The sequence below is a fragment of the Acartia tonsa genome, chromosome 6 (assembly GCF_053477335.1).
Source record: "Acartia tonsa isolate MP-2025a chromosome 6, ASM5347733v1, whole genome shotgun sequence".
Lineage (NCBI taxonomy): Eukaryota > Metazoa > Arthropoda > Copepoda > Calanoida > Acartiidae > Acartia > Acartia tonsa.
In genome coordinates, this window is record NC_137265.1 from 26,317,645 (window position 1) to 26,330,763 (window position 13,119).

Sequence of the window (13,119 nt, forward strand, 5' to 3'; positions counted from 1 at the left end):
GTTTTTATATTCGTAGAAAGCTGGATATAATACGATGCTAGACATAGTTTTTTTCGTATGGATGAGAACCGGTTCCTATCCACCGGATTCAAATGAATACGAGAAATGTGTTTATTATATTCATGTCTGTCTCTCAAGTTTTCGTTAAACCACTGCTCCGTTTGAATTCACCTTACAGGAAAGCTTCTTATTGTTCCTGGGCTTTTGTTATCATTTACATTGTTGGATGTTTTAGAACTGTCTAAAATAGATATTTATAATCAGTTAGTTAGGCCAGCTCCGATCTTGAACAAGGCATTTAAAAATCACCCTTTTGAGTTTCAATCTTGCATTTGAAATCTTGCAAAAATTAGGTAAAATCTTGAAATCGTAACTTCTCCAAAATTAGTAGGGGGAGAAAGTCACTCAAAAATCAGCCGAGTGACGTCATAAAAATGAGGGAGATGAGAGGAGAAGTGGGAAGGAAACCCCTCCAAAGAGAGATGGATAATCCCTCATTTTTATGACACCACGTGGCTGATTTTTGGGTGACTTTCTTCCCCTACCCAAAATTAAAAAAAGAAAATCCTTACATTCAATTATTAAAATTAATTTTTTTCTATTTGCGAGTTATATTTTGTTTCTCTGTTAGTTGCGAACACTTTGTAGTCAGCTGTCTTGTCCAATCAATCAGACTCTGCACAGATTTTATCTAAAATTTAAACTAAATTATTTTTGCAAATTTTGAATACCCAATAAAATGTTCCTTCAAAAGTGTAAAATATTTCAATTGTTTCGTAAGAGATAATTATTTATCTTGGCTTACAGGTGAATTTTTTACATGTTGTGGTAATTACCCCTACCAAGTAATTTATACCTTTTACCTAATTAGGACTGGACACTCCTTCTATGTATTTCAAGTGATAATCTAGAGATCCCAAGGGCATCATTCGCTCATAATGGTATGCAATACTATAACGCCTATTGGTGGATATTAGGTTAAGTAACATCCAACAGACAGCCAACCCTTTGATTGCACGACCTTTGTCTGAGAAGTCCTAACTGTGCATGGTAATGAGTTGTGCCTGTTTCTGTGCCAAGGCATTCTATTTACTCAAAGTATTTATGTCGTGCACCTGACATAGCAGCAGAAGAAATAATTTTAGCGTCTTTAGTTATGACGCGTTGTCGGGCCGAGATTCGAACCTATAACCTCCCCGACGACGACGGTTGAGCCACGGTTGCAAGTTATGTCAATCTTAACTGCGTGCAAAAAAAATCGCGCGTCATTTTCTCCACCCTGCATTTTTACCCCCACCAAAATAAATAGCTTAAACGTCTTTGTGCTAATTTAAAAACTTTACTATTAAGTTTAAACGTTTAAGTATAGTAGCTGCTTTTACCATTAATAATGCCTTTTAAATTTAATAAAAAATAGAAGACTTATAAATCTGTTCTTTAACAGCATAGTACTTGACGTGGCTAGGGTAAAAACTTTGTTGTGATTATTAGTTAATAAATCCCTAAAACCAGCCAGGGCCACGCCCACTAGGTATAAATAGAACATAATAGCTAATTGATTATATGTTGATTCATTGTTTGAAATGATCACTATGTGATTAAATTGTTTATTGTTAGGATTAAAATCTCGCTGGGCTTAAGCCTCATAGGCTTACATCAACATAGGGTAATAAAAAACCCACACCCAAAATTTTCAACTTACAATTTGAATTTTTGGCATAATCTGGAAAGCCTAGCAACCTTATAATCATTTAAAGAACGTCCTGGCGTTCATTTTGAACATTACGATAATTAGCTTCTTTTCAAACAGGGTCGATCCATACATCTGTAACAAATGTCTATGATACTTAATTAGGGCATATCTAGGAGTAATCTTATCTACGTATTTCAAACTATGCAGAGCTGGATCTTTAAATCATTTTAGTGGTGAGCATGATCGGGGTGAGCCAACTTTCCACCAATGAGAGCACAGCATTTTATGAAATGCTTCGCTGTGATTGGTTGAAATTCGGCGCAGACCGATCTGGCTCACCATTAAAATGATTTAAATATCCAGCTCAGGATGAATTATGTAACAATAAGGTACAATTTAGAAAGTGCAGCCAATCTTTACTAACACCAAACTTTTCTATATAGTCGGTCCGTTGATTAAATACAACCTTACCTGAGGTAAAAACATAAAAATTTCAGGTCTTCTTTCCATTAGGTCTATTAGTCTATTAGCCTATTGACATGCGCTAGCCAAAATTGCTTAAACACGGGATTCTTAGTATGGACATACATACATTTTAAGACTTGATTTAAAACATTAAAACATTGTGCCTATCATCCTAGACATAAATATTCCAAAAATCAAATGATGAATACGATAAATATATTATATTAAAAATTTAACAACAAAAATATACATATCAGCTAATAACTTTAGAATTGGTGGTTTGCTTCCTGAGAAACAGAAATTCCTAGAAATGTCATCAAACGTTATAAAGATAATTCTTTTATTGGCGAAGATAGTCTACATTTCTAAATATCCGTCTGTTGTCTCGGCTGTATATGATGGAACAGATTTTACATTTAGAATATTAGAATCTGAACTTGCTTAAGCAGATTCATATGAACTTACAGCAAAACATCTCTATAGCTTATGAAAATTCACTAAAGACCGGATTTTGCAAATTTTAGAGATTATTTACAAAGTTTTTTAAATTTGACCTACTACATACTACGTCAATATAAAATAAAATGTATCTCAAAACTGGAAATATCATCTAACAAAAGAAAATGATGCTTTTTGAAAGAATTTGAAATTGTTATTGTATTATTATGCAAGTTATTCTTTTTTATTATTCAGAGATATGCAACTAAGGCCCCATGTAGTTTTGTAATTAATGTAACAAACATTGACATAGCAACGTTTAGTTTCTATGACTATAGGTACAAAGTTTATGTACATTCCTTTCATAGAATAAAAAGTTATCACTCAAATGACATGCATAATTATCTTTAGCCTAGCTACATAGAGATAAAAAATGTTTAAAAGGTTGAGATGAAGAGAAAATAAAGATATTATAGAAAGCTGCTCCATCCTACATACAGAATGTTTGGATCTCTTTTAATCGCTGTAAGTATTTTGTTATCTAAATTTTGCTGTACAGTCACCACTATATTTATCTGGCTACATAAACATGGTTGGGATCGTCTGTCCATCATTCCTAAACATTACATTTACAAAAATTGGATTGTCTCAGCGGTTATGAATGCTGGCGGTCTTTTTTAGTATTAATTTTCTCTAAGTATGGGACAAGTTTGAGTATTTAAGTCCACTACTTTTTTGCCGCAATTATTCATTATATTTTTCTACAGGTTTTAAGCTTGTTTCAAGAACAAGACAGAACCTAAACTTTTGTTGAGATACCCCTTACAAACAGGACAATTTTTGTGACTTTAATTTCGATCTTAAATGGAACATTAATTAAGCAATATTTATTTGGTAGCGCCTCTAAGTATAATGAAGGTACCTTTGTCGTACACCTTCTTTCTCTTTTTCTCTAAATTCATGTACACGCTCTTACATTATGTTACCTAAACATATTTTTAAAGGCTTCGTTTGGTATTGCTTCTGCTCAATTTGACTGCAAGGTAATTTTTTTAATGATGAACTATTTATTACCATTTCGTAATTTTTTTAAAAATATTATTTTTGTATAATGTATATAAATACACATAGAACACAGTAATGAATGACTGTACTTTCCCTGGTGTGGACACTAATGTTCATGCAGATGATATTGCTGTCTGTGCTGAACTTTGTGATGTAAGTATTTGTCATTAACAATTATTATAAGAATAGGGACAAGGATTTTAAAAAGGTAGTCTGACCGCTATAGATGTTTTCTGTAAACGCCGGGAAATTTAATTTTGGTATCCCTATTAAAAAAAAATATTTTGAAAATTGGACCATAAACACCAAAGATATTGGAAAAAATTTATAATAGGCAAAAAAACTGCCTTAACGCAGTCCGGCCGCCATGGATGACTTTTAGTTGATTATGCTCCTTAATGATTAGAATGTTGACAAGAAGTTTTAGCCTTATATCTTTTATAGGAGCTGAGAAAATCAGACATACGGATATTTCAATTATAGAGTAGCTCCGCTTCTAAAAAGACTAATGGCGTTTTGGGTAAAGTGAAATTATAGGTCTTTTATCATGAATAAAGTTTAGCCAACAAGAGAAAAAAATATGTAAAATTACGAAATATGTATTTTTTCGAATTAAATCAGGTGTTCGTCAGCTGCTCTTTTCTACTATGTCATATGATTGAAATTATTATCACATTTGTTACCTGCTGTTTTTAATCCCTAAGTTTCTATTTAAATCTGCATAGTAAAAATAAATAAGTAACATTACTCATAAACGTCATTTTTAAACTTAGATTGCTGCCCTCGAAGGAAAATGTGATCTGTATACTTTTGACTCTAATGTGGATTTAAATTGTGCGGTAAACATAATTTACAATTACTTTTAGGTTTTGTAGAACACTTAATTTTATAATTATAATATTGTTAATAATGATCTTGAAATTTTTTTCTATTATAATCATATTTGAATCTAGTAAAGGTGTCTGACTTTGATATTGACGTAAAAAATTAGCCAATGAGAGGCCACTATAAATTTTACCATTGGTCAATTGCAGTGTATACTGGCCTCTGATTGGCTATTTTTTTACGTCATAAACAGAGTCAGACACTTTTACTAGGTTCATCATATTTTCTATAAATAGTTCTATGTTCTTGACGAGACAGTCCCAGAATTCCAGGCAAAGTGTGGCACTATTGCCTTTCCTGTTGTAAATGAATGTGTTTTTTATGATGTAAGTCTCACTAAAAATCAGGGCTCGGCATCTGTGCGTCAGCCGCCTGTAAGCCTTAGAGAAATAAACTTTTTTTCATAATTTTAAAAATCAGCTAAAAGTTTAATCCTGACCAGAATGTGGCAATCCTTCTATTTAACAAATTTTAAAGCATTTCCGATTGGGTTTTAATTCGAGGTTTAGTCGCAGCTGCCGAGCCCTGCTAAAAATATATTTTCAATTACAATATTTCAATATTTGAATTAACAAGAATAGTTTTTATGAAAACTGATGCCTTTTGGAAGTAAAAAAGGTTACTGTCCTTTCATGTAAAAACGTACGAACCTTAAACTCAGAGGTCGGCAGTTTGATGATTTGTAAAACTGAAAGAATCATTCTTCTAGCCCTTCGTAAGAAATGTTAGAGTTGTTTGCTAGAATACTTAGATGGGCAGATATACAAATGAGAAGGCTCAATTATATCATTTTAAAACCGAAAGAAAGGCAAAAATCAAGAAAGCTTAATCATAAAACACATGAAAACCTCAAAACCTCCTATATCAAACAAATGAACAGAAAAACAAACTACTATTTGGGGACCATCCTTTTAGATGTCCCAAGAATCACACAAATGTGGAGAAAGCATTTTTAAAATTTTTGGAAGAAGTAAAAAATATATGCCTTTTTTCAAAAGGGCATATATTATAAATTATTTATCAAAAAATTAGAAATCAGGTTATTATAATGCAGTGCATTGGATTTGTATTAATTGTTAATTGTTTTACATCAACTGAACACATTTTATTTGTAAGGAAACCTGTGAAATAACTGATGATTGCCCTGCCTGTACTGCCTGTGGAACCGGAACTTGTGGAGGATACATGGACAGTCAATGTGAGGTAAGATAGGTTTTAATCTTGCGCTTAGTTTATATACATAAAGATCAGGTATCCCGAAAAAAAACCTGTTTTTTTATTCGATTTTGTCAATCAACCAGAAGGAGCACCAAAAAAAAAATTACAGGTCCATATTCTTTGTAGAAATATACATAAATTTACTTAAGGTGTTTTTAATATCTCTAAAAATGTGGCTGTACTAATAAGTGCATGTAGGGTAAAAATATCTGATGCTGAATCTGTGATAACATTAAGATTATTTTAATCAAACTTTATAGCACAAAATTCTACAAGAATAAAGCAACACACGGACCTTTTGAGTTCTTTAAGCTCTAAAATGAGCTGTTGTTTTAAGAGATATCAAAAATACTTTTTAAAAATTTTTTGCCTATTTTTACAGAGTATATGAACAGATAATATTTTTCCCAAAACCGGAAAACGCAGTTATTTTTCGGGACACCTTTTATAGGTTAGAGAAGCCATCTAATAGAAGAATAACCTTCAAAATATGAGGCAATTTAATAAAATCGTAGCTGCTGTCTTTTAAATTTTGATTGAAATGCAATAAAATTCACAGTTCAGAATAAAAGATTGAAACAGAAAAAATTTGATTAACAAGAATGTAATTTTAAGAAATTTAAGAAATAATAACAAGGATTACAACACCCTTAAGTAGCGAAGCTAAAATTTATTAAAAGATGTCAAGAAAACAAACAGCGAAAATGAAACAGTTGCTAGATGCTATTAAATGCAAGTTTATAAGAATGGTTATACAATGAAAAGCCTTGCATATATTTATGAATTACATTCATGAGAAAAAAAAGGCATGTTTTACCTTTTCCACCAATTCAATCTTTTAATACTTTCTTGTTATTTACATCAATTAAGGGACAGTATTTACTTCTATGGTTTTCTTATTATAATAAATTATATGTGTTTTTCAGTATTGCTTTCAACAACATACTTATCCTTATTTTTCTAATTAAGATGACAGGAGAAATAATAGATTATTTTTCTCTTATTCCTTCCTATGATGTGTGCAAAAGATTGTGCGCAATAGCACCTGGGTCTAATTTCATGACATGGAACAGAGAGACTGAGAAATGTGATTGCTATGATTCAGGTATAAAATAATTGCTTGTTTTTTTTAATTAATCAGGAATATGCATGACATCCCATGACTGATTTGTAACACTGCACTGAATGAATATGTACGTTGAGAAGGTGATGGGTTCGGACCCAAGTCATGATTTAATATGTAAAGCATATATTTAGTCCCAGATAATAGTCAAAAGCAGCTATAAATTCCAGGCAAAGTTTGTTCAATCAAACGGTTAATTGCATGCATTGATTGAAATGTCAGTTCCTTTGAACTTCCTGCTAAAGACAGGCTTTATGTTATTTCTAAAATTCTCCCTTGGCCAAACCTAATATGTTTTATGTAGAATGATCCAATAATTATAGATCTATTATTGAACAAATTTAGTGATTCACAAATATTTGATGCATTATAATTATAGGTGAAAGAGAGTGCTCCATGAAGATTGTAGCTCAAGTCACTGATGTCGCTGAGTGTAAGTATTTTTATGGCCAACCTTCACTATAATTTCCAAGAGGAAAGTAGACATTGGAATGTAATAAACATATCTAAAGTTTTTCAATACGTTATCTTATACGTTATCTTATGTATTGGCTAAAAAAAACTTTGGCACTTTTAATGAATTTTGATTGGTAAGTTCCGAACTAGCAGTGTCCAAACTTTTCAACTCAACATCTTTTCATCTACGGAAGGGATCATTAGTTTACTATTATTAATTTAGGATGTATTTAAATTTTTCGTTTATTACCTTATTCCTAAGATCCCTGCCAAATCCAAAATCTAAGGTTTTGATTAATAAAAGTGTCGGCACTGGCTTTTAAAGAAATTTTCAAATTAAAAAAATCTTGAATATGAACAATCTTATTCAAAATTTTGTCTAGAATCCGAATTGGCTGAGCGCGGCTGAGATATTTAGGATGAGAAGGTAGTTAAGATCGGCATTAGCTGCCTACCTCCAGCCGTAGCATAACTTGAAATAATTGATATTTTATTTTAGTTTAATTAAAGTGTTTTTTAAGGTTCTTCATGATGGATATGCTACAACATTCAAATCTAAACACACCTCTGACAAGATGTGGCAACCCTGGGCAAATATCTGTAAACGCCAGATTAATAGTTTTATTGTTCAAAATAAAATATTGTTTAACAATTATTTTTTCTTAACAAAGTAAACTTTTTTTCAATAAATCATAATAAATCCCGAACTGTGTGTATGTCAAGCATTCTGTTTTTAAAAATTAATGCATAAAATGTCGTCTTTGTTATAGGAAATGTTTTAGAAAATAAAAGTAAAAATAAGTTAATAAGATAGTGCTTAACCGCTTTGATTTTTAATATTTATAGAAAGGCTTCGATTTTAACAATTGCAACATAGATGTTTAAGTGGTTTTTTCTTGCATCGTATTATAAACAGCTTTTCGCGGATTTAGAATGTACAATTACAAAAAAAACTAGTTTTAATCTTATGATTGTACATTTCTATATTCGTAGAAAACTGGATATAATACGATGCTAGACATAGTTTTTTCGTATGGATGAGAACTGGTTCCTATCCACCGGATTCGAATGAATACGAGAAAATCCCTTACCTCTTCGATTTCGGCGTCCTCCTGTTTCAGCAAATACGACTACACAGCATTATAGCTAAAATCATAAACATTTATTTATTGTAGTTTTGCTTTTAGTTCCTTTGTACAATCTGTCTGTGTCAGGTTGAATGTATTGTTATCAGCACTGGAATAGCAGTGACACAATCAAATCTTATTTTCTCATGTCAAGTTATTTAGCATACCTCTTTTCTTTCTTTCTGTCGTCGGGAAGGTGATAGGTTCGGCTTAACACCAAGTCATAACTACAGACGTTAAAAATGGTTCTTACTGCTGCTATGACAGGTGCACAACATTAATAGTTAGAGTAGGGGGAATACCTTGGCCCAAAACAATTACCATGCACAGTTAGGACTTCTCAGACAAAGCTCGTGCAATGAAAAATTTGGGTTCTTATGGGTGTTATTTAACCTAATACCCCGGGTGTTTGGTATGAGGTAATTCTCTCTTTCTTTAACTTTAAGTAAATAATAAACCGTACTTAATTATTATCTTTTATGTTTTAGTTGTTTGAATATTTTATTTACGTATGCTCTTTATTTAATCATTTTGTACAAATAAAAAATAAATTTTCTTTTATTTATTTTGTTTGTTTGATCAAAAACAAGAACAACTATTGTTTCATTGAAATTGTCCCTGAGGGGAAATTTTTTTTGTTGATTTTCAAACTTTAAAACTGTGTGTACAGAAGGATTTCGTTATTCGCTGAACCGATATGGTTCTCCTTTACTGTGCAGCTTCTCATAAGTCCTGGGACAGTTTTTAACTATTTTGGAGGAGGGTATCAGCCCCCTCGCAAGATTCTTCTTTAGGATTAAATCCAGCTACAGCTATTATTTTATGTATTGACGGTTAGAACATAGATTTTAGTAAAACAATAGAGGGGAAAAGGGGTTCTATAACTGTATGTCCCCTTAACGAGGACCCTGTGCCGACTACCAATTGGGTCCTAGAAAATAAAAAACTTGCATCGGTGATATTAACACAGCAAGTCGCTACAAAAGAGCAGAAAGCAAATTGCTAGCAGACAAAAAGGTCCCCAACAGGGGAATCCAGATAGTTGTCTGGGTATACATATATATAGATTTATTGGGCATACGTATAAGTATAGACACAAGAAGTGAAACTAAAATATTTATAAAAACCCTTTCTTTTAGAGTAAAAAAAATTATTATTTGTGTTTGACGAAATGTACATATTTAAAGTGTAGTTTTGAGAAATGTTATTGAGAACAAAAAGTCTTTATTTTTTTTCTTATTTAAACGAATAATTTTGACAAGATAAGTTTCCAATTGATTTAATATTTAAAAGTTTAAATTATAGGTATTTTTACAATTATTAAGCTTTAATATCTTCATAACTACAACTTAAAAAGTTAAATTTATATTCTAATTACATGTAATAGGATTTATGTCTATCTCTAGTTGTATCGGTACACGGCATGCTTTATGCTATTTAGCAAGATTGTTACCCTAATCCCACCGAGAAATAGTATTTCTCCTTCTATCTTTTTTTGTTAACAAAAATATGTGTGTAAACTGTAAACCCAACTCCGTTATTAGGATCAACAAAAAAATCAGTGGTTATTTTCGAAGGTGTTGTTGATATCTATTTCTCGTATTCATTCGAATCTGGTGGATAGGAACCGGTTCTCATTTATACGAAAAAACTATGTCTAGCATCGTATTATATCCAGTTTTCTACGAATATAGAAATGTACAATCATAAGATTAAAACCGGTTTTTTTAGCCTGTGCCTTCGGCATCTCGGGGCTAAAAAAACGGTTTTAATCTTATGATTGTACATTCTATATCCGCAGAAAGCCGTTTATAATACGATGAAAGAAATAACTATTACTTCTATCTGAATTGGTAAGCTTTGCTTGTTTATAAGTTATCGCTCTTGTTTTAATGGAACATATTTAGAATCTTTTCTAAGCTTGGAAAAAAAACAATTAGAAATATATGCAGCGGTGCTTACACCTCTAGGGTAAATATAGATATGCATAGACGCGCGATAGGGAAAAACACTTCTGTAAGTACGTGCGTAACTTGCGTCAGTCAAAAAGATATTCTGAAAACAAAGCGTAGAACAGAGTAAGCAAGTTACGATCACGATATAAAGGCCTTTTTAATGAAATCTTTAAAAATAAACTTGGTACATGTCATACTGTTGCTTTGTCAGACACAAGACGTCAACATTAAAACTAAACTTATCATCGCGTACACAAAAAAAAACTTGACAACAAAGAAAGTGTAACCAAAGGGTTGGGTGTCTGTAGTAGGGTGTTTTATTACCTTGATTTTGTAATTTATTTCGGTACATATAATTTTCTTTATATGCTCTATTATCTTTTATATATGTAATTATTTTTTCTTATGCTACTAAGCAAAAAAAAGTAATAATATTATTTGATATTATTCGAAGTTTATGCATGAATTTAAAATTTCTACTTGAAAATGTTAAGACCGACAAAATGTATAAAGAAAGCTACATAAAAAAACCTACAAATCATGCACTAGATGTTTTCTTTTTTTGAAGCGAAGCTAAACTATTTCAAAAATTGAAAAAAATCTTAATCCGCCTAATATTTTTAATAGATTTATGTTTATATTTATATCAAATCAGGAAGAGCGAAAAAATAAGGATAAAAAAGACAAAAAATAAAAGAACAGGAACGGTAAAAAAAAATAGGGAAAGAAACACACAAAGATAGATACACATACCGGGTACTTGTAAGCGACCTGCAGACTTTAATGAGCTTTGTTACTAAAGGTTTGTAAAAAATTGCTTATTGATATCCTTGTTTAAAACTAACACTGTGTTTTCTGTGTGTTATTGTGGTTGGACGTACAGAAACACTGCAATAATAACCCATTTATTTTATATAACCTTCTAAAGACACCACCTTCTATAAATTTTAACAGTTTTACTGCAACCTCCTCGAAATATTCTTTGATTGCTATATTAATGGATATATACTACTGTTAGGACATCCCCCCAAAAGACACAATAAATTTTAATTTCACTGGGAAGTGGGGTGGAAATTAAGTCTTTTTTGTCCGGCAATTTTGTGGATCTTATGTATCAAATCGACAGACTACAGACGTTAGTTGAAAGTATAAAAAATATATTCCTTAACATTCAAAGAAGTTGGGGGTTCTAACACTTCATACTAAACTATTTCGGTGACATTGAAATGCTTTCTTCTTTAATAGTTACTACTACGGCAATGATATATACTGCCCCCCCTCCCCCTTCACTATACATACACAACAACGTCGTCGCTCCACCACAGCAGTTGTTAACAGACTGTTGTAGCGTTTACTACAACATCCCTGCAAAAAATAATGTATTACTAAATAAGTGTGTTTAATTTGTTTAAAATCATAATTTGTATAAAATAGTTTTAAAATTATTTTTCTTAAGATGAAATTAAATCAAATATTTTTTAGCATTTTTATAGTTTGTCGATCTGGCAGCAATGCACATAAATCCATAAAGCATAGTTATAAACTAACAAGGATGACAACATAAAAAAAAGCGAAGCTCTGAAACGACAGAACATTAGCTTTTGTAGAGTGACACATCTAATATGCAGAATATTAATGCATAAGTCAAAACAATTTATTTTGTTGCAAAACTTCTTAAATACAGGATACTGTTTTAGGACATACTTACATTTTCAGGAATTGATTATAAAGGAGCTTCGCGTATAACAATGTACCTTGTGGTAACTGAAATGGTAACGATTATAGAGTTGCTACGCTTCCTAAATCGTTCCTTATCGTTATAGGAATAAACGTGCAACTTTTGAAATCGATAGGACAAATCTAACATTTATAAGTTAATGAAAAGAGTTAATTGTCCCGGACGGACGGACGGACCGACCCTAATTATAGAAAAGCTTCGCCTTAAAAAACAAACAAACAATTATTAATATCCATTTAAAATTTATTGTTGTGAACCATACTGCATAATTTACAAATTAATGAAGAAAGAAATAGTATGAAATACTTATTCAGAATTATGTCAATTTTACAAGAACAAGCATGAAAACTTCAAAAAATACAAAATTCCTATAAATTTAGTGATAGGAATAACAATTTGATTTTGACAGCGTTCAAAAAATTGAAGGAAAAAAGAGAAAGAAGGGGAGATTTTTCTAATTTTGTCTATTAAAACTTTTTTTCTATTCTCAGGGGCCCGACAATTTGGTCCTTCTGGTGCTTTACAGAACTACAGACAGCCATGAATTTTTTTTTTGTGTTAGCTTCTAAGAATTTTATTCTTAGCTACTTTGTTTTCTTTATCGGAAGCATTTCCTTTCTTCCTAAAGTACTTAGCAAAATATCTAATATCACTAGTGGACCAACCATTATTCCCATTATTTCTTTTATTCTAAAACTAGGATGACATTGTGCACAAAATTACTATGGATGGACAAACAGACGAAGTAAGTAATAGAACAGATGTCATAATAAAAAGGAAAAAGAGTTAATTACATTTCAAATAGCAAACAGACGGACATATTGCGGTTTACTTTTAAAGAATGCTTATATTGGTTCTGTGAATGTTATTATTTTTTTTTTAGGTACTTTTCTCAAAATAGAACACAGATAGACGTCTTGTTACTTTTAAATAAGGATTAGTTATTATATTTATGG

The 13,119-nt window shown here is 31.3% G+C and overlaps 1 protein-coding gene across 1 annotated transcript; it reads left to right on the plus strand.

Annotated features, from left to right (window-relative positions):
- The first annotated feature begins 3,012 nt into the window (after window positions 1–3,012).
- Window positions 3,013–8,050, plus strand: LOC145322225 (uncharacterized). Its single transcript, XM_080164080.1, has 9 exons — window positions 3,013–3,121; window positions 3,601–3,639; window positions 3,728–3,814; window positions 4,435–4,500; window positions 4,783–4,872; window positions 5,663–5,749; window positions 6,734–6,869; window positions 7,267–7,320; window positions 7,865–8,050. The coding sequence occupies exons 1-9, from the start codon at window positions 3,098–3,100 to the stop codon at window positions 7,873–7,875; spliced, it is 594 nt and encodes a 197-aa protein (XP_080020206.1). The 5' UTR covers window positions 3,013–3,097; the 3' UTR covers window positions 7,876–8,050.
- Window positions 8,051–13,119: the final 5,069 nt, after the last annotated feature.

Excerpts from the sequence above, each read along its gene's own strand:
- LOC145322225 (XM_080164080.1), top strand. The coding sequence starts at position 3,098 with ATGTTTGGATCTCTTTTAATCGCT. Across the intron at positions 3,122-3,600 it reads TTGGATCTCTTTTAATCGCT|GCTTCGTTTGGTATTGCTTC; the intron begins GTAAGTATTTTG and ends ATATTTTTAAAG. Across the intron at positions 5,750-6,733 it reads ACATGGACAGTCAATGTGAG|ATGACAGGAGAAATAATAGA; the intron begins GTAAGATAGGTT and ends TTTCTAATTAAG.